This window comes from Phyllobates terribilis, unplaced genomic scaffold (assembly GCF_046119375.1).
Source record: "Phyllobates terribilis strain yellow unplaced genomic scaffold, ASM4611937v1 Scaffold_12__6_contigs__length_324123572, whole genome shotgun sequence".
NCBI classification, from domain to species: domain Eukaryota; kingdom Metazoa; phylum Chordata; class Amphibia; order Anura; family Dendrobatidae; genus Phyllobates; species Phyllobates terribilis.
The window spans coordinates 264,941,632-264,964,469 of record NW_027362772.1 but is presented as its reverse complement, the minus strand read 5'-3'; the positions used below and the strand labels follow the sequence as shown (position 1 = coordinate 264,964,469).

The window sequence follows — 22,838 nt, the reverse complement described above, 5'->3', positions numbered from 1 at the left end:
TACTATGACTCTAGATGTCAATGTGTGTCTTTCATTCATGGGTTTCAAAAGTCTTTGATGCTAATGTACTCTTGGCATTAACATGGACATGGGCTACCTGTCATGTACATAATTAGTCAAGACATCCGTTGACAAAACTATGAAAGTCGACCTCACTCGGATGTCATCCAAGTGTGGTCCAATTTTTTCCACGAATCCACAGACTTGAACATTAGGGGACAAAGACAGAAGATGGCCACTGTGCAAGAACTTAGTACGGGTTCTTTGCTGTCCAATAGTGCATCAAAATGCACAATTCCACATGGTTTGGAGATGGAAAGGGGCTTTCTTACCTCTTGGGCCTCTGTGCCCAATTATATGTCCACCCCTGGACTTGAATGGGCAAGTGCTCGGAGGCAAATCATGCACACTGCAATTTTTTCATCAGACCACTCGATCCAAAGGAAAAAAAATCGGACATGTGCACTGCCTCATGGAATAACATTGGTCGGAGTAGGATTTGTTTTTTTGATGGATAGCACTTGGACCGAAAATTCGGCCGTCTGCGCGAGCCCCAAAAGTAAGAATGGCTGAGTCAAAAGAAACCATTCAAAACTTGGAAAATTGCCCGTTCTTCTGCATGAGTAAATGTTGTTCTGCTTGTTCTTTTCTGTGTTTAAAGCTCCTCAGCAGGAGATACTTTAGCAAATATTCTATTTTAAGCCCTGTTAGTGGGTATCTGAAGTCCAACTGGTCGGCCAGCAGGGGTGAAGCAGGGGAAAGAAATAATATCTTTATGTATGAAGTCTAAATTGGTGGGCAGTCACACCAGCAAAACAGTCTCATACAATAATGTTGATTAGAAGGGGAAAAAAAAAGAATAATAATGTACTGTGCTGCAGAAATATCAGCACTTAATATCACTGTCTGAATCATATTACCGCAAGGCACCGCTGATCGGCGAACCAAGACGAGCGTTGAGGTAAGTAAAAAAATAAATTAATTAAACATTAAAATCTGTGTTCAACAAAGCAATAAGAATTTTACCGGCTTCACTATTCCATATTTCATCAGAACCTTTGGTCTAAGGGGTAATGCTTCTCCTTGTGGAGAGTGACAAAGCAAGCTTAGCATGTCAGAGTGAGGAGACTTATAGGCCATGCATGCTTCTCTGGGAAATGAAATATGCAAATTGCCTCTGCAGACAGGAAGAGGACTAGAACTCTAGCGCCATCTATTGGAAGCAGTAATCCTAAAAGTCATAATTGACCCTTTAACGAACCTGGCAATATGAGTTAGGATAAAAGCCAAATCAGAATCTCAATTTGCAGACATGGTGTTTCGGGCTGTTGCCCCTCGTCAGTGCAAATTATGAGATCTGATTTGGCTAGGTGAGAGGCTCTGAACTGAGGTCTAAGGGGTAACGTTTCTCGTTGTGGAGAGTGACATACCTGCTCTGGCATGCCAATGTAAGGAGGCTTATTTACCGTGCAATGCTTCTCTGGGAAATTAAATATGCAAATTGCCTCTGCAGAGAGGAAGAGTACTAGAACTCTATGGCGCCATGTGTTGGGAGCAGCAATCCTAAAAGTCATTATTGACCCTTGCAATATGAGTTAGGATAAAAGCCAAATCAGAATCTCAATTTGCAGACACGGTGTTGCCTCTCATCAGTGCAAAGTATGAGATCTGATTTGGCTAGGTGAGAGGCTTTAGATTGGGATCTAAGGGGTAATGATTTTCCTTATGGAGAGTGACACACCGGCTCTGTCATGCCAATGTATGGAGGCTTATTCGCCTTGCAATGCTGGTCTGGGAAATTAAATATGCAAATTGCTTCTCCAGAGACGAAGAGGACTAAAACTCTAGAACCACCTGTTGGAAGCAGCGATCCTATAAATCACTATCGACCCTTTAACGAGTCATGCACTATGACTTAGAATAAAAGCCAAATCAGAATCTCAATTTGCAGACACGGTGTTATTGCCCCTCATCAGTGCAAAGTATGAGATCTGATTTGGCTAGGTGAGAGGCTCTGGGCTGAGGTTTAAGGGATATACCGTACCTAGCATTCCAATGTATGGAGGCTTATTCACCGTGCAATGCTCCTCTCGGAAATTAAATATGCAAATTGTCTTTTCAGTGAGGAAGATAACTAGAACCTTTGAAAATGCTAAGTGAGGTATGCACTACCTACTGTGCAAAAAATGGAAATCTTAGGATGGACTGCTGGATTAATCAGTGTTACTTGGACTTCTCCTATGTAAAGCAGCGGAGTAAGATAGAAAAAAACAACACATTTGAATATTTTGAATTTTCTGCAATTGGTATTGGCTGTAAAGAGATATGGAAAATCTTCTATCAGGGTAGGGTGGGGGCAAACCAGGCATTGTGCCAGTGCATAGTCACTCTTTTATTATGATCAAGTGATTATTGAAGGCAGGAGGAAAATAAATATTTCTGGCAGATATTAATCAGCTATTTAAGAAGTTATTTGCCAGCCAGGAGGGAAGATAATGGTGATATCATTTTTAATTGTGTTCTTTTTCCAAGCTGCAAACAAGGATTGAGGTTTTTTTTTTCATAGTTAGTTCAGAAATGAAACCTTCATTTCACAACTAACTCTCAAAGGAACACGATGTTTCTCGTCGTCTCTGTTTTGTGTCTATAGAAAATGGAGCTACAATTTCCATTATGTGATGCTTAGGTTTCGTTCGGAATCTCATGCACAGAAATGAGACGTAATGACGGATGCATTGTTAATGCACTTATTTCCCGGCAGCATGGCGGGCCACCGCAATACGGAAGTTAATGCTATTTTGTCTTGTGACATATCAGTCTAAAGCTACTCCTGGAAGTCCCTCGTTGGAGAGGGATAGGCTTGTAACTGCCGATTACACAAACTACATGATGGGTCACAACAAATAAAACACTGATGGGTTTTGCTATTCTCTCGGCCACAGTACACATAAGCGCGTAGACTTGGGAACGGAGAACGTCACACGACAGGTGAACTTTTTTTTTTTTTTTTTTTTTTACTTTGCTTGAACTGAAAATAAAGACCGATCCAACTAAAGTTCCGTTCAATATCTTTCATTCCCAACATCCCGTTTAAAGGGAATCTGTTACCAGGTTTTTTGAGAGCAACATAATATAGGGGCCGTGACCCTGATTCCAGCGATGTATCACTTACTAGACTGTTTGCTGCAGTTTTGATAAAATCACTATTTTATCTGCAGCAGATCAAGCAGTTCTCTGAATACTGAGCTCTGTATAACCCCGTCCACACCATTGATTGGCAGTTCTATGAATACTGAGCACTGTATAACCCCACCCACACAACTGATTGGCAGTTCTCTGAATACTTAGCACTAAATAAACCCCGCCCACCCAACTGATTGGTAGTTCTCAGCATACTGAGCACTGTATAACCACGCCCACACCACTGATTGGCAGTTCTCAATACTGAGCACTGTATAACCATGCCCACACCACTGATTGGCAGTTCTCTGCATAGTGAGCATTGTATATCCACGCCCACACCACTGATTGGCAGTTCTCTGAATACTGAGCACTGTATAACCACGCCCACACCACTGATTGGCAGTTCTCTGAATACTGAGCACTATATAACCCCGCCCACACCACTGATTAGCAGCTTTCTGTGCACACTATGCATAGGCAGGAGGCTGCCAATCAGAAGTGGGAGTGGGGTTATACAGAGCTCATGAATATGGATGACTACATGGCAGTAGGTTTTGTAGTCTTCTAATGATAATCTCCTGCAGATAAAACAGGGATTTTATCAAAACCCAGTAAGTGACACATCACTGGAATCAGCTTCTCTTTTCCTACATCATGCTGCTCTCAGATTAGGTGGCAAAAACCTGGTGACAGATTCTCTTTAAGAAGCTCCAGGGTTTCTCTGCTTTGGACAAGAGGGGGCTCTTGCCAATAATCTGATCACTAAATGTACATTTGCTTAGACCCACAGTGATCAGCTATAATTTGTGGAGAAATTTGACAACAAGTGTTCAATTTCCCTACAGCACCCCAATGAGAAAAATGAGGTATTACACAGCGTAAATTAAGATCAATGTTTTTCTTTGCAATTCAAGACCAGTTCTGGGGTTTCGCAATTACTCTCTTCTCTGGGTAAGAGATGATGATACTGAAAATGAGACCCCCCACCTCCCTCACTTAATTCAGAATTTTAATATTAGATATATGAAAATGGATTTTTTTTATCTGGATAACAGTTTAAAGCAGTCAACCAAAATTCCATTGAAAAGTAGCCTTCTAGTGGGATGTTCTATTATACTTTTCCTCTGATTGTTCCACTCTTGATTTTAGCTTACAAAACTGATGTAAAATGCTGATCAAATACCTAAAGTGCAAACGTGGCCTAAGGCTGAATAGGGTATACAGCTTTGTCTTGCAGCCCAAATCGTGGCAAAAATTTGCAGAATTTAGTTATCAGATGAGACACTCTTCAGGGCTCTTTGCTGCCTCCAGTGCTGACTAGACCTCACTACATGATGACATTGCAGGACAGTGAGGTTGTCATACTACAGCACTTTGTTCCCAGAAAAAAATAACATAAAAAGAAAAATGAGCTTCCCTTCATTTATTTTCCCAAATCACAAAGTTTTGGAGAAATTTGTAGATTTTATTCTAGGTTTTGGAAAACTATGATGATTCTATGATGCTTAGTTCTATTCCTTCCATTCTGAAAATTACATATACAGAATGGGAAGAATAGAACTAAGCAACAGCACGTGTGAAAAAGACTTGGTTATACTAATAGATCACTGACTACACATGAGTCAACAGTGTGATGCAGCAGCAAAAAAAGGGAAACACAGTTCTGGGATGTATTAAGAGAAGCATAGAGTCTAGATCACATGAAATAATTATCCCCCTCTACTCCTCCTTGGTCAGACCTCATCTGGAATACTGTGTCCCGTTCTGGGCACCACATCTTAAAAAAAGACATTGAAAAACTGGAGCAAGTTCAGAGAATAGCTACCAGGATGGTGAGCGGACTGCAAACTATGTCCTACGAGGATCTGGGAATGTTTAGCTTCCAAAAAAGAAAGCTAAGAGGAGACTTAATAGCTGTGTACAAATATCTGAAGGGATGTCACAGTGTAGATGGATCATCCTTATTCTCATTTGCACATGGAAACACGAGAAGCAATAGGATCAAACTGAAAGGGAGAAGATACAGATTAGATATTAGAAAATACTTTTTGACAGTTAGGGTGATCATTGAGTGGTACAGGCGGCCACGAGAGGTGGTGAGTTCTCCTTCAATGGACGTCTTCAAACAGAGGCTGGACAGACATCTGTCTGAGATGGTTTAGTGAATCCTGCATTGAGCAGGGGGTTGGACACTGTGACCATTCTAGGATTCTTTACCGCTTAAAGTTCCCATCATCTAGGAAATGCAGGGGTCTCCCTTCTCAATAGGAAATAAAGCAGCTGGATGAGATGCCTCAATAATATGTATGTCTTCCCACCCATAGATCACATCTTACAGTGCGACACTGCTCTGTCAGAAGAGATCTGTGACTATTTGGGAAAACTCCGGTGAATCCCTTTTTCTTTTATGTAGACAGTGCTAAACTAACACGAGTGTTTTTTTTCCTGCATCTCTAAAGATATTATTGTACAATACGAGCAAAGATTGTCAAGAGATTGCTACGGTGTGGATGGTGATTATGGAGCGCTAAGTGCTTGTTTGCCTAAGTACCCCATACTATTAGATTTTGTACCGACATTAGCCGGGTATGAATATATGTTCTGTGATAAACTGTCATACAAAACGTGTGCAAAATGTGAGCTAAACTATTATGTAAACTACATAGCCATGCACCGTATATTATACATATGATTATGCAGATAAGGAATGAGTGCCTTACTTTAAAAAAAAAAAAAAACAATTTTCAGGTACCTATTTAGGAAATTCTAAGATACAAGAAGGAGTTTCCCCACTTAGGACACTTAACTATCAGGCCACGTTCACACATTCAGTATTTGGTCAGTATTTTACATCAGTATTTGTAAGACAAAACCAGGAGTGGGTGATAAATACAGAAGTGGTGACGTGTTTCTATTATACTTTTCCTCCGATTGCTCCACTCCTGGAGGACCCAGCACATCCATACACTACATAGATTGTCCATATATCCTAAAGAGAACCTACATTTTTTCAACCTATGTAACTAAGAGCTCGGTCCATCAAGTTCAACCTTTCTCCACCAATTCTACATTCTCTATTGCTCAATTATTTATAACCCCAATGCCATTGATAATTAGAAAAGTATCCAGCCCTTTTAGAAATCCTGCCATTATTACCTCTTGTGGTCAGCATTCCACAGTCTAACTGCTCTAACTGTAAAGAACCCTTTCCTATTTAGCTGACGGAACTGTAAAGAATCCTTTCCTATATAGTTTCTGGAACTGTAAAGAACCCTTTCCTATTTAGCTGACTGAACTGTAAAGAATCCTTTTCTAACTAGCTGCCAGAACTGCAAAGAACCCTTTCCTATTTGACTGCTGGAACTGTAAAGAACCCTTTCCTATTTAGCTGACGGAACTGTAAAGAATCCTTTTCTAACTAGCTGCCAGAACTGTAAAGAACCCTTCCCTATTTGACTGCTGGAACTGTAAAGAACCCTTTCCTATTTAGTTGCCAGAATAGCCACTTGTAAGGAATGCCCCCAGGTTCTTTGTAAGCCTAATAGAAGATTCATGCTGCCCGAGCAATGAAAGCATGAATCAGACACTTTCTGCGATTACAACTGTATATATATTTTACTGACAAATACTGCAGCATTTCACAGAAGAAAATCCTTTGGAAAGCCTTCCAAGGATGATGGGTCTTGGATGACTAGTCCAAGATGCATTCCACTAGACTTACTGGCTTCTCCCTATACACACACAAGGAAAGACCTGTCAGTCTAGGGGAGAGAGGCTTGGAGACGTAGCCGGGGACTGGCCTTGGACTTAGTTATTCTAGTTGCATAATATTTCACCTACATTGCAACTTATATTTTCCCTGAAACGCTGCAGCATTTCATAGTAAATTATACATGGCTGCATTAACTCTGATTAATGCTGCCTCTGTTTCAAACAACATGAATCTCCTGAAAGGTTCCCTTAAAGAAGCACTGTGTAATGCTTCATTTTCCCTGCGGGGGTGCTGCAGGAAAACTGGACACTTCCTGATGGATTATTGGAACACTTGTAACACACTGATATCATCTCCATTTTCACATAAAAGATGCTGGGTATCATTGTTAGGACATGGCCCCACTTTCAGTATTTGGTCAGTATTCGGTCAGTATTTTTTCTGAGGAGTGGGAGTCAAAACCGGATGAGGAACAATCAAGAGAAAAGGTATAATAGAAACACGTCACCAATTCTGCATTTATCACCCACTCCTGGTTTTGTCTCCAACTCCTGAGAAAAAATACTGACCGAATACTGACAAAATGCTGATAGTGGGGCCGTGGCCTTAAAGGTAATATGTCACCAGGTTTTTGCCACCTAATCTGACTGTAGCGACAAAGACCCCGATTTGAGCAATGTCACTTACTGGCCTGCTTGCTGTAGTTTTGATAAAATCCGCATTTTATCTGCAGGAAATTATCACTAGAGGACTTGTAAACCTGCTGTCATGTTGTCCTCCATATCCATGAGCTCTTTATAACCCTGTTCCCACCAATAGTTGGCAGCTTTCTGTGAACACTGTGCATAGGCAGAAAGCTGCCAATCAGAGGTGTTGGTGTGGTTATACAGTTCTCAGCAGTCTGCAGTCAGCAGAGCTACAGAGCTCAGCAGTCTAGTGTGGGTGGGGTTATGCAGAGCCCAGCAGTCTGGTGTGGGTGGGGTTATACAGAGCTCAGCAGTCTGGTGTGGGTGGGGTTATACAGAGCTCAGCAGTCTGGTGTGGGTTGGGCTATACAGAGCTCAGCAGTCTGGTGTGGGTGGGGTTATACAGAGCTCAGCAGTCTAGTGTGGATGGGGTTATACAGAGTTCAGCAGTCTGGTGTGGGTGGGGTTATACAGAGCTCAGCAGTCTGGTGTGGGTGGGGTTATACAGAGCTCAGCAGTCTATTGTGGGTGGGGTTATACAGAGCTCAGCAGTCTGGTGTGGGTGGGGTTATACAGAGCTCAGCAGTCTAGTGTGGATGGGGTTATACAGAGTTCAGCAGTCTAGTGTGGGTGGGGTTATACAGAGCTCAGCAGTCTAGTGTGGGTGGGGTTATACAGAGCTCAGCAGTCTAGTGTGGGTGGGGTTATACAGAGCTCAGCAGTCTAGTGTGGGTGGGGTTATACAGAGCTCAGCAGTCTGGTGTGGGTGGGGTTATACAGAGCTCAGCAGTCTGGTGTGGGTGGGGTTATACAGAGCTCAGCAGTCTGGTGTGGGTTGGGTTATACAGAGCTCAGCAGTCTAGTGTGGATGGGGTTATACAGAGTTCAGCAGTCTAGTGTGGGTGGGGTTATACAGAGCTCAGCAGTCTAGTGTGGGTGGGGTTATACAGAGCTCAGCAGTCTAGTGTGGGTGGGGTTATACAGAGCTCAGCAGTCTAGTGTGGGTGGGGTTATACAGAGCTCAGCAGTCTGGTGTGGGTGGGGTTATACAGAGCTCAGCAGTCTAGTGTGGGTGGGGTTATACAGAGCTCAACAGTCCGATGTGGGTGGGGTTATACGGAGCTCAGCAGTCCGGTGTGGGTGGGGTTATACAGTGCTCAGCAGTCCGGTGTGGGTGGGGTTATACAGAGCTCAGCAGTCTGGTGTGGGTGGGGTTATACAGAGCTCAGCAGTCTGGTGTGGGTGGGGTTATACAGAGCTCAGCAGTCTGGTGTGGGTGGGGTTATACAGAGCTCAGCAGTCTAGTGTGGGTGGGGTTATACAGAGCTCAACAGTCTGGTATGGGTGGGGTTATACAGAGCTCAGCAGTCTGGTGTGGGTGGGGTTATACAGAGCTCAGCAGTCTAGTGTGGGTGGGGTTATACAGAGCTCAACAGTCTGGTATGGGTGGGGTTATACAGAGCTCAGCAGTCTGGTGTGGGTGGGGTTATACAGAGCTCAACAGTCTGGTGTGGGTGGGGTTATACAGAGCTCAGCAGTCTAGTGTGGATGGGGTTATACAGAGTTCAGCAGTCTAGTGTGGGCGGGGTTATACAGAGCTCAGCAGTCTAGTGTGGGTGGGGTTATACAGAGCTCAGCAGTCTGGTGTGGGTGGGGTTATACAGAGCTCAGCAGTCTGGTGTGGGTGGGGTTATACAGAGCTCAGCAGTCTGGTGTGGGTGGGGTTATACAGAGCTCAGCAGTCTAGTGTGGGTGGGGTTATACAGAGCTCAACAGTCTGGTATGGGTGGGGTTATACAGAGCTCAGCAGTCTGGTGTGGGTGGGGTTATACAGAGCTCAGCAGTCTAGTGTGGGTGGGGTTATACAGAGCTCAGCAGTCTGGTGTGGGTGGGGTTAAACAGAGCTCAGCAGTCAGCAGAAGATAAAACAGTGATTTTATCAAAACTACAGCAAGCAGCTCAGTAAGTAATACATCATTGGAATCAGGGTCTCTGCCCTTACAGCATACTGTTTTCTGATGGTAGAGCAAAAACCTGGTAACAGATTCCCTTTAAAAAGGTAATGATTGTTTTTATAGTATGTTTTTATATGGATCTCATCAATATCTGATCAAAATGAAAGAATAAATAAAAAGATCTAAAAAGAGAAATTGTGCATTCTAGAGGTGGGTTACCCCATACACAAAATCACACTTTTGAACAATGACTATGAGGAGAGGATGTTTACTAAGCAATGATACATTTATCTCATCAAGAATGCAAATCTAAATCTTTAATTATTTTACATGCTGTTGATATCTCCTTTTAATTTTTATTTATGGTGGTTTGGACCCCTTTCTATTTGTCAGACCATACAAGCCATTAGCGCTCTTTGTTCTGCAGGACTGCTGAGGTTGATAGAAATCAATGGATTCCTACTGACCTTAAATGCACATTAGCTTTGTGTTCCAACAGAGATAATAGCCGATCTCAAGATCTGTTGAGGGACTGACAAAAACGAAAAGGGGTTCTCCAAATCAGACAACCTCATTAAAGCATGGTCTACATGAAAACCTGAAGAGTGAAGAATTCAAGCCGGAGAGTATCAGACATATTGTAGGCATCAGACATATTGTAGGCAGGTCTATAATGTGCTCTACGTACATAAGCTTGTTTGCCCGAAATCATGGAGCACATCTGGTCAGAGGCAAAACTAAGTGGTTCTTCACAAGTGGAAACAATTCAGTTTCCTTAGGTTCAGTTTCTCAGCTCTACTGTCTACTCATTGGCATCCTCTACACCACCCACGAAACGTGCACCCTATGCCAGCTATGTTCCATAAATCATTGAATATTGATCCGACTCCAAGTTTTATTCATAGAGACTTCCACCTGTCAATCGCCACATCAGTCCATACATTTATGTAGCGGTTTGGATCATTCTAAGTTTAATGATCACTTCATATAAGTTCTGAACATCTAGGATCTCCGAGGGAAATATGATCTAAATCCCAGAATAAAGCAGGAACAATGTCAATGCCTAGACCAGAGGTCCTCAACCTTTCTGACCTTGAGAGACACATTCAGCTCTGAGAAAGGGTCATGAGCCACATCCAGCTTCTGCCCCACTCACAATAGTGACACCCATTACCGGTATAATGACAGCCAAAGCTTTTCCACTGAAATCACACCACTGCTATAAGCTAAGCTCCCAGGTTTCCTATCTTATCCCCTTTCAGATTTTCACAAAAGTCACCATCTAGAGATCTGCTCTTCATAGCTGTATTACTACACCTGGTACTAATGCACCAAGCTGGCAGACAGTAGCGAGCCACACATCATGGGCTCGCGAGCCACATGTGGCTCTTGAGCTACAGGTTCGTCACCCATGGCCTAGAACCAGAAAACAATTCTATCTGTATGTCAGATCCCTTGGATCCAATAGGGCATTAGATGCTAGTGTTCTTGTTCAGTATATTGAGTCAGGGGCCCATAGTATTGTCTTAGATGAGGGCAAAAAAGGGTTTCGTAAATCTCTATGTGTTTTTGTACAACGTTGTGCTAATTCAATTACTCAAAAGCTGCAATTTTGGTTTCTTTATGACTTTTTAAGTGGCATTTTAGCTTGTAACATTAATAGCAAACATAAAAACATAAGGCTATCAACTTAATTAAGTCCTTATTTAGGAAGAAATTCAAATAAAGGAGAATCTTTTATGGATTCAAATGACATAACCAAATGTTTCCACTAAAATGAGGTATCAAAATGAGGTACCTGAAGTATATATGCTTCTTGGATTTGACTACCCCTGGCTCAGACAGTTAGACAATCTAAGAAAATAGTGAGACACTGCCATTGTGAAGCGTCGGTCACACAAAATGTGGTTCCTGAAAGGCTACATCAGCAGAGAGAAAGCTAACAAGTATTCAATTAATGGAATGCCTTTAAGATCTCAGGGTGCATCGGGCGAAAGAAACTAGGTCAGTAAACCAAGGGCATAAGCACCTCCCATGCAAAGCTCAAATCCTGCCACTCGGGGGGGAAAAACCATGATGGGTTTAATGAGTAGGATTCATACATCTCTGCACACACAAACACACCCAACCCATGGACAGTTTCCAAGAGAGGCAGGCAATGAATGAGCAATGATTTCTGTGACCCTGGAGTATCGGTCTCATTCACTCCCACATAAGCCTCTATTGCACAAAGCTTGATAGCTCATAGAATGGTTGATGGGTTTTGGCACTGGCCACACCTACAGTTATTGAGGAAGAGAAGAACGGCAAATCCAAGCGTTGAAGTAGCAAGTAGAATGAGACAAATGTTACATGGGATCATGAAGTAGCGGACCACCAGAGAGACTTTGTGTTGGTAGATCCGGTCCCGCTCAGAAGCTGGCGCAGGGTAGTGGCAGCCAGTCATGGCAAAGTCTCTTTGAGGTCTATCTATGGTCTCCACAAAGCTTTCTCCCAATCCAGTTTTACATCCTCCTTCTAACAGTCATATCTATTTCAACTATATAATGCATCTGCTGCATATCTATAAAAAAAAATATCCACAAGTAACCATTTCCCAGTTAGGACACCATGGTAGACTCAGGCTGTCGTCAGCAAGAGTAAGGCCACGTGTGGTCAAGAAGAATAATAATTTCCTTTTGGCAATCCTCAAGTTCCAAACATAAGTGGTTCTCAAAGACTTTGGATTGTGTGAGGTTCAAGAATCCCATTCCAGAAATGCAAAAAAAAAAAAAAAAAAAGAAATTGAGTAGCTCCAACGGTAACTGTAGATCAGAAATGCATCCAGGTAATAGACAAAACTAAACAAAACCCTTGCTGCATTCGTAGAGATCCTGCTTGAACATTTACAGAACAGTAAATATTTCTCGAAGTTCTCTTGTAAAAACCTTGCATTTTAGATATGATTGCCCATTCCAGCTGCAGGCAGAACAGAAATCCATTCAAAGACGTGAGAAAACCAAGGATGTATGGAAGTACTGTGGTACCTTCACTCCTAGATGAGATGGTGAGATTTCCACCTTCTGCTGGTCAATCTCAGCACAGAGGAATTAAACCTTAAACTTCACCTACTCCAAGAAGCATGGCCTTAAGAGCTTAAAAGTCCCTTTCCTTTTATAGCGTGAAAGTTCCTCGTCAATACTTCTCGTTTCTTCTTTCCCAGGCAGTCCATTTTTATCAGCAACACACAAGTGCCATCCTTCTTCCGATGAAATACACTGCCACTTTATTTTCACTCCCCCGTTCGCCTCCTCACTAAAACACAAGAGGCGCCCACCCCCCTCCGTTAGTGTCACCCCCACTTCTTTTAACACCAGCACACAGTTTCGTCACTGCGTTCTTCAGTGGTCTTCTCGGGCAGCTTAACAACCATCTCTCAATATCCACGGTCCATGGAAGAAAAAAAAAAAAGAATAGAAAAAAAAAAGGAGTTCAGGCTCCCGTGGCTCATCAAATGCCGGTCCTTGCGAAAGAACGTTCACCCATTCATCAGCCAGGCAGGCACAGAAAATTAAGAGAGAAAGAAACGAGGGGCAATGTCTTGCAGGGGGGAGGGCTGGCAGATAACTAGAGTCTCATCGGAAAAATGTATGATAGAGGACCGCCGCTTGAAGCTAAATGCAAGCTCACGATTGCAACGTGCCGTGCGAATACAGGCAAGTTTCTCTATAGGTAAATATGGTCTCACCTGCAGTGCTTCTTCTCAGTACGGTGGACTTCTCTGTATGGTCATTGAGCCTTCTCTGAATTCACTTGATTTTGTTCCAAGATAGTTGCAAGATACATGGGATCTCCAGGACTTTGCGAAATTGATTCTCTTTCTCAGTATCCAAAAAAGGCTGATGCAGGATGTTCAGATTATCTTTCTGGAAGCAAAGTGCTCTGGTAGCAAGGTGGCTAGATTCCAGACAGGTCCACTATTCCCACCAACGGCAAGACTCTTAGTGCGTGGGGACTCCAGTTGGTGATAGACTTTACCCTGTGTCGTTCAGAGGACTAGCTCTCTCTATTAAGCTGGAAAATTGTGGAAGACTGAAGCAAAGACAGAGCCGGATACACTACAGTACTAGACAAAGAGTAAAGGCTTTGGGGAATTCTCTTCGCAGCCTCCTCAGGGTCCCTGCATGTGCATACAAAAGCAAAAAGAGAGGAGGGGGTTGAGCTGCTCGGTGACAGAGGGCGGAGGGGGGCACTGCTTCACCAATGCTTTCCCCTCACACAATCTGCTCCAGCCACCGGTCTATCACAGAGTGTAAATGGAGCGGGCTGATAAGTGCAAACTACACAAACTCCACCAACGTCGGTAACAGCATCACGTCGAAAACTCCAACCCTGCTCCACATACTTTTTTTTAATCCGTGTGATATAACCTAATCATCTAGCGCAACGCCATGTCAATGTCTACAGTATCTTTACATTTTATTTTTGAGGCACCACTTTATCTCTGTGCATCGATAAAAGTTCAAAAACCGATGTCCTATTTATGTCTCGAGAGATGACACAATTGCATTTTAGTAATGTAAAAGTACTCGGCGCTCCGAAATATATATATAAAAAAATGCTTTCATTTATAAGACAATCCACAAAATGTAAACGTTTCGACCCTATAACATGAGAAAACTCAGATTGCAAATTAGGATAAATGTTGATAACTAGCGCTATGTTCTGCGTGAATCGCGTATTGTTTGGCGCTCGCCTGATTCATGCAGGACATAGTGCTGTTATCTACATTTATCCTCATTAGCAACCCGAGTTTGAGAAAGACCCTTGTTATAGGGTCGAAACGTTACATTTTGTGGACTGCCGTATAAATAAAAGCATTTGTTTTACATTTTGGAGTGCCGAGTACTTTACATTACTAATCATATGGCATGGAACCTTTACTCGAGTGTCACATCCTAAGAGTGCCGTATATCCATTCTCATTGACAATTTAATAGCGAATACAATAATAAAAGACGTACATGTAAGCAGTATTGAAGAACATCAATAATAGAAATTATTTTCATGATCCCTCCTAAGATTTACATAGAACATCATATTTCTGGAAACCCTATTTTTTTCAGCATTCGATTCTTGTAGACTATGAGCCCCCGCGGGCAGGGTCCTCTCTCCTCCTGTGCGGTGACTTGTATTGTTTAAGATTATTGTACTTGTTTTTTATTATGTATATCGCTTTCACATGTAAAGCGTCATGGAATAGATGGCGCTATAATAATAAATAATAATAATAAATAACCAATGAGGGCAGGGTCCTCGCTTCTCCTGTACCAGTTGCCGTCACGTTTTGTTCAAGATTATTGTACTTGTTGTTTGCCATGTATACCCCTTTTTCACATGTAAAGTGCCATGGAATAAATGGCGCTACAATAATAAATAATAATATTATTATTATTAGTAACTAATGCATTATCTCTCTTCATAGTAAACAGACAACCTAGAAGGCTAAAGGTCCCCATGCACATTAGATACCCGTTGGCCGACAGCTATGTCTCCCAACTCCATTGTGCACTGTAATACTCAGCATAGCCGAACACTCTGGTGTTCTCTATGAAATAATTCACTACTGAGGAGTCTGGTTGTGACAATCTCCCTGCCTAACAAAAAGATCGGTGATTGAAATTCCAATGATTGTATTCCTCTCTCCACTGATATCATCTGTCGGGAGTGGAGAGTCAGGAGGCCCCTTAGACGGTCAGCGGATGTGGACAACTTTAAAGTATATTGTCACGCAATTCCTAGGAACTGTGGGTGCTAACCATATCCCTAAGACTAGGGGCGCCCTGGTCTATCCCCGTCCCCCGGATTACTCCTGAAGGTGTAGACGCCAGGTTCACATGCCTTACTAAGCTCCTAAATTAACCCTTATCTGTTCCCCCCACCCTGCAGGGAGGTGGAAGCTTAAGTGTATAGCAATGCACTTGTGGCGCCCCTGAGGGTTCAACCGCCACAGGGATGCTGCACTTCTCTAATGGAGTGTAGTGTTCCTCCTTTGAGGTAAGAACAGTGCCAGGACCCCACTTCCACATCCAACACCACACTTCTCCCACCAGAGGGGGCTAGAAGGCACCAGGTGCTGCCCCTACTGGAAGTTGGTAGACTGGGGAACCAAAAGATAGAGGAACCAATTAGTGGGTGAGGGTGGAGGATTCACATTTAAGTGACACTGTAAATTTCATATTTAATCCTGAGCCATTTTGGTTCTTGGTTCTTTGATCGTTCTGTGTCCGTGATCTTCCTCCCTGAGTGTGGATCCTGTGTGGACCTGCAGAGGACGGAGACACAGCCCTCGTACCCCGGCCTTGGGTCGAGGGGCAGGCTGCAGACAATTTATGTCTCAACCCGGTCAAGGACCATGACCAAGAAGGCCCGGAGCTTAGGAGTGTAGCTCCACCGCAAATGGATCCCAGGAGGATGCAGACGGAGAGGTTTACGCCACCTGTCCTCGTCAAGCTGATCTATTCAGAGGGATTCCGGCTGCAAGAGGGTTACCGGCCCCCGACACCTGACCTTGCTACTCTATGTCCTGGTCAGGGAAGCCCGGTAGGCCCTGAGGATCCCACAGGGTAACGGAAGGAGCGGAGCTGCCACCAGTACTCTTTTTTTTCTGAGTGAAGTTCAGAGGGAGACCCGGCCTATCTACACACACACAGACAGGAAAGGACCCGGTCTGAAGTCTAGGAACACTCTGGTGCGGGGTCCTGATTGAACACTGAACTTACTCGGAGGTTGTCGGACCCCCCCGTCTCTGGTGACCGCAGAACTCCACGAGGGGCAGGGAGAAGCCTTTCAACTGCAATCTCCACCGTGAGTAAAAACCCAGGAAGTTAACCCCTATGGCCTCCGGACTCTTTATTCTGCATTACACCGCACTACGCAGCATCAGACCTATACTACAACCCCCTTCATCCTGTCTCTCTGCCCTGAGGCCCTGCTCTGCCTGTGGGGGGTAGTAACAACGACGGCTGCCATAACATCCTGCCTCAGCGGACTGCAGCAGCGCTGGTGGCCTTCACCCGGTGCCACAGGTTGCGTAGTCGAGATCAGCCACTCAACCCGGATAAGCCCGTACCATCCTTTTTAATGTGACGGCCCTGGGCATGGAGCGGGTCCGGGCCACGGCTGCACCCCATCGACAACATAGGACCTGGCTCCGAGTCCCCCATCACCCAGGGTAGGGCTTTCGAGCGTCACACACACTAACCAGACAAACAAGGGACAACGGAAAGGGATAAATTAAGATAACAATCATACAAAATACGCTCACCAAAGAACAGAGTGCAACACGGGGGAGTTAAAGGAAGGAGAAACCAAATAGGAGAGGATGAGGATGTGCACACAAACAAAACTCCAAGCAACAATATCCTGAGCAAATCTTCAAATGCCAACTCCACACCAGGCATTAAGGACTAACACTGGCAACTCCTAAGTGCCAGAGGCAAGCATATATAGCAGAGGGGAGTGGCCAACACTGAACAGCTGAGAAAATCCAGATAGGAAAGCTCCAGGAGTTTCAACTGAACAGATTAACCCCTGCACTGCCAGCAAGGAAAAACCTGCATGGTTTAATAAGATGGTGAAGTACTTCTAACCAGTGCAGGAGTTTGTGAAACCAAAGGCCGCGATTGTATGGCCCCTCTCTGTCGCAGTATCCCCGTGACAGATATAGAGCAGATCCAAAGTAAAAAATTCTAGACTTTATTGAAGTGCGTTAAAATAGAGATAATATCAGAAATAGTGCACTGATTAGCAAGTACACCTTGCGTTTCTGGTGCGTTTAGTTAACGTATAGACAACTTTAGTTTAACGTGAAAGGGAGCCTTTACAATCAAGGAATACTATATTGAATATGGCAGAGCTCTTCACATTCCCACCACCGCCACTGTAACCAAACATCAATAATGGTGTAGAAGTATATTACTTTTAGAAGAGAAATAGACTACAAAGGTCTCCCCTTGATTTACATTTGACTTATACAATTTCTTAATAATTAGTTTGTCATTTTTGTAAGGCTTTAGGCTTAATGTTGTATCCAATGTATACCAGTTAATGGATAAAAGCATGACATTTGCTGAACTGTGGAAACACAATTTCCAGGGTTGCCATAAACCGTAGATTCCAATTTCCTGTTGTCACAATTGAATAAAAAAAATATAAGACAAACCACAGCTGTGATATGGGCACATTTTTATTGTCCCTCGAGTTAGTATTTGACCCATGAAGCATGGATTAAAGAGGATGGCCCATAAACATTTATCACCTATCCACAGGATAGTGCCTAACTGATAAAGCAAAAGTTGATAGATTTGAAGCATATTATCTGGCGAGGGTCATTTACACGAAATGAGCAACTTCTTCGCTGATCGGCGGTTGTTTAATAGCCTGTTTACACAAGCAGACCACTCCTAACAACGCTCACTGAACGATCTGTCACAGACCATGCAGTTTGCATTGGCTAAGATTGTTCTTTTTAGATGTGCTGTCAAGAACCATGATCTTTTCGGGCAGCACAAAAAATCATTTCACCTGACGAACAACTTGTTTGTCGGGTGATTGTCAGACTGCAAAGTCCTAGGAACGTTCAATCACAATAATCTTTAAGTGTAACTGGACCCTCAAGATAGGTCATCAATATCAGATTGGTGGTGGTCTGGCACCCAACCGATTAGCTGCTGCCGGATGTAAACATCGAATGGCACGACACCATGAAGTGCCTTTCAATTTGCAGATCAGCTCCGTTCAATGTTTCTTCCTGGCCATCATCGGAGTGAATGTCTGATCAGTGGGAGTATCAGGTTTCGCACCACCACCAATCTGATATTACCACCAATATCCTATGTCTCAAGAATCCCTTTGCTCCGTTCAATGTTTCTTTCTGGCCATCATCGGAGAGAATGGCTGATTGTTGGGGGTATCAGGCTGTGGACCACCACCAATCTGATATTACCATCGATATCCCATGTCTCAAAAATCCCTTTGCTTCGTTCAATGTTTCCTTCTAGCCATCATCGGAGAGAATGGCTGATCGTTGGGGGTATCAGGTTTTGGACTATCACCAATCTGATATTACCATCGATATCCTATGTCTCAAGAATCCCTTTGCTCTGTTCAATGTTTCTTTCTAGCCATCATCGGAGAGAATGACTGATCAATGGGGGCATCATGTTTTGGACCACCACCAATCTGATATTACAATCGATATCCTATGTCTCAAAAATTAATTTGCTCTGTTCATTGTTTCCTTCTAGATATCATTGGAGAGACTGGCTGATCGTTGGGGGAATCAGGTTTTGGACCACCACCAATCTGAAATTACCATCGATATTGTGTCTCAAGAATCCCTTTTAAAAGGGAAAGTTTTAAACTGTGGTGCCAAAATTAAAGAATTCTCTACAGTATGACATCAGATTGCTTCTTTAATTTCCAAAAATGGACTCAACAAATATCTCATCGGTTGCTCCGGTCAACAGCTCTACCGTCTGTAGTTTTGGATAAGGCTCATCCCTAATATGTAGAATGGGTAACTTATCTACGATACAATTATTGACCACAATGACTAAAAGGATGAGCTCTCCTAAAACTCAAAATTAACTTGAAAGCGTATACCGACCCAATCGGACATTAGTCTATGCTAATTTATTTGACTTTTTTTGGCTAAAATAATTGGATCAGCTGATGGAATTAGTGAAAGGAAAAAAAAAACAATTGATCCCTTTAATCAGCTAAAACCTTGGTTCCAATTAATAGATTGACTCATATTGATTGAAGAGATGTTTGTGTCACTTTAGTTTTGCAAATACTCGGCTAAACAACCCTCGTAAGAAAACTTCTAACTCAAATGTGACATTTAATAGGTGCATTATCTACATGAAATAGATCCTCCTGCCCCAGCAGGGACCTGTAAAGTAAAGACTGCTGTGTGCGACAATTAAATGGCCCAGATAAGTGTGTGTTCACCTTATCTCCGCTCGCTGTGTACATGCATACTAGACGTGCACGCTCAGAAAAAAGCAAATCCTCCACATATTGGTGAATGGAATGGGAGGGGGAAGAAATGTAGGAACACAATGGAGTTTATTACCCGCTATCTGTGTGCATGACTGCTGCAACATTCAGTGCCAGGAACGTGTCATTATCAGCTGGGCTGGGAGAGCTGAGTGTATATCGAGGCAGTATATACTTCCCCATCTCCAGCGGAGTTCATTCAAGAGGTGGGGGTCTGTGAAAAGACCCCACATAACTCACGCCGTTTACCCGGATTTTGCACTTTCTTCCGTTATTACGGAGACATTTTTCAACAATGAGCCTACGGGAAATCTAATTTTAATCTCCAAATGGCTGAAAAGCTGTCAAATTTCCAATTTTGAGTGTATATAACAATTGTCAGGACTTAGCAATCAAGTACTTAGGGGAATAGGATCTCTAATTATTTTCACAAAAGGAGAATGGGAGTTGTAGTAAAAACAGATGAACTAGAAAACATTGGCAGATAATATATTAAGGTTTCATCATCCGCATGTTAATATGGATGGATAAGGTTCTGGTGGTCTATGATAAGTCAATGGCTCAAATGCTCATCAAAGACTATGGGTGCAAAAATACTCTTTATGTATTGTGCTTAGGACACTGCATTGTCTATGACTCTAATCTCTCCTTCAAACCACATATCCAAGCCCTTTCCACTTCCTGACTATTCTAACTCAAAAATGTTTCCTGGATCCGCACATTCCTCAACCACGAATCTGCAAAAACACTAGTGCACGCCCTCATCATCTCCCGCCTCGACTACTGCAACCTCCTGCTCTGTGGCCTCCCCTCTAACACTCTCGCACCCCTCCAATCTATCCTAAACTCTACTGCCCGACTAATGCACCTGTTCCCCCGCTATTCCCCGCCCTCTACTCTCTGTCAATCCCTTCACTGGCTCCCCATTGCCCAGAGACTCCAGTTCAAAACCCTAACCCTGGCATATAAAGCCATCCTCCATACATCTGTGACCTAGTCTCCAGGTACTTACCTGCACGCAACCTCCGATCCTCACAAGATCTCCTGCTCTACTCCCCTCTTATCTCCTCCTCCCACAATCACATACAAGATTTCTCCCGTGCTTCCCCCCTACTCTGGAACTCTCTACCCCAACACATCAGACTCTCACCTACTGTGGAAACCTTCAAAAGGAGCCTGAAGACCCATCTCTTCCGACAAGCCTACAACCTACAGTAACCCTCTCTCTACCACACCGCTGCACGACCAGCTGTGCCCCCACCTACTGTATCCTCACCCATCCCTTGTAGACTGAGTCCTCGGGGGCAGGGTCCTCTCTCCTCCTGTACCAGTCAGCGACTTGTATTGTTCAAGATTATTGTAATTGTTTTTATTATGTACACCCCTTTTCACATGTAAAGTGCCATGGAATAAATGGCGCTATAATGATAAATAATAATAAATTGGATTTACAGATGTTGCCGAACTGAATTTATAATCTACAATATAAATAAGGGGCTTTCCTATATACAAAAAATTGATAACCAATTAGAATTGGCCATTAATGTGATGGGAGTCGGACCCCCAAAGACCCCAATAGATCAGCACTATGGAGGGCTCACGGCATTCACCCTTTAATGTTTTTTTCAAACACACAACCTTGTAGATACGAGAGTGGAGCAGCTTAGACCCATTCAAGCATCTAGCCCCCTCATTTTTCTGTTTGGTGAGGGCCTGGGTGGGCGGCAAACATAACTACCAAATATTAATAACCTATCCTATAATTGGGCCATCAATGTTTTTTTCCCTGTAAAATTACTTTAATGGGGTATTCTCATTTACAAGATCCTATCCCAATATAGAGTAGGCATAATAATTATAATAATATTAGCAAATATCTCCAATTATAATTGTAGCATAGTTCTTCTGATAAGCCATGTTGCTTACCACATGTGCAGGATATTGCAGTAGCTTAGATATCCATGGTTATGACCACTAGCAACTGTCACTATATGAGTGGTCGTAACCATGGATACATAAGCTACTGCAATGGCCTGCACATGGGGTAAGCGATATGGTGAATCAGAAGAACTATACTACATTTCTAATTGGAGGTATTTGCCATTATTATTATTATTATTATTCCTACTACATATTGGAATAGGATCTTGGCGATGGGAATACCCCTTTAAGACATAAAACTTGAGCGCCTTTACACACAGAGATATCTGACCTGGTGTCTAATCAGACCAACATCAATCTAAAATGGTAATTAAATGGCTAATTGATCTAACTGAAATTCTCATTCGACAGAAATCTGATCAGTTATGGTTTAAGATTTGTCTGCCGGTCACGATTTTAGCAATTATCTGAATCTTTTCCCAATATAAGGAATATAAAAGATTTTATTTTAGGGTGATAATTAGAGATGGGCAGATCGATTTGTAGGACTCCTGTCCATTGGCCAGGTCAGTAGTCTATGACCACTAGATGGGAGTCTCCCGAGTCTCTTACTTTCCGGGATCCCCAACACGGCTGTTGATTAGCCAGGGCTGGTGTGATGTCATCATTTCAGTGTGACGCACTGATGATGTCACACCAGCCCAACTAATAAAAAGCTGCTCCAGGGGTCCCGTAAGGTAAGAGATTTGCGAGTCTCCCATCCAACAGCTAGATACTACTGACCTGACCGATGGACCAGCAAATAGAATCACCCATCTCTAGTGATCATCACAGATGAGGATCATGACAATAGGTTCCATCCTAATAAAACTAAATTCATCACCTCTAAGGCTGCATTTACACTGCACGATTATCGGGAATAAGCGTTCCTAGGAAAACTTGCTATCTGATAATCTGGCATTGTAAATAGTCTGCCAATTCCCCAAAGAAAGGGCAAAATGCTTGTTCATCGGGTGAAATTATCTTTTGGCATTGTTTTCGGCAGCACATCATCCTGTGTAAACAGCACGAGTGCTGCTGAGAACCATGACAGCCTATGACCATAGAATGATCTATCAATTGTTCTGAGTGCATTTCAAGCACGGTCAGCTCGTCTAATCTGGCTACTAAATGACCACGGACCGATTGGCAAATATTTAGCTGATCGGTGGCCGTTTTTTGATGGAGGTTGTGCAACGTAAATGAGCCCTTAGATCGGTCGGATAGATCAGAAATCTGTGTGTGTAATCTAGTGTGAGAAGGTCACTGGTAAAATACTGGAGGAGAGATATGTGTCACTCAGGAGGTTAGTCTTTACTACACCTGCAAAATGAAGGGA

The 22,838-nt window shown here is 43.1% G+C and overlaps 1 protein-coding gene across 11 annotated transcripts in view; it reads right to left on the bottom strand.

Annotated features, from left to right (window-relative positions):
• AGRN (agrin) overlaps positions 1-22,838 on the bottom strand; it is a 568,214-nt gene that overhangs the window by 361,393 nt on the left and 183,983 nt on the right. For 2 of the 11 annotated variants that reach the window (XM_073656968.1, XM_073656969.1), the window contains exon 1: positions 11,820-13,644. The exons of 8 other annotated variants lie outside the window; for them this stretch is intronic. In XM_073656968.1, coding sequence (XP_073513069.1) covers positions 11,820-11,982 — 163 coding nt within the window. In that variant the 5' untranslated portion in view covers positions 11,983-13,644. Of the gene's footprint in view, positions 1-11,819; positions 13,645-22,838 lie in introns of those variants that run through there. One more of the 11 variants, XM_073656970.1, reaches the window with a different exon arrangement.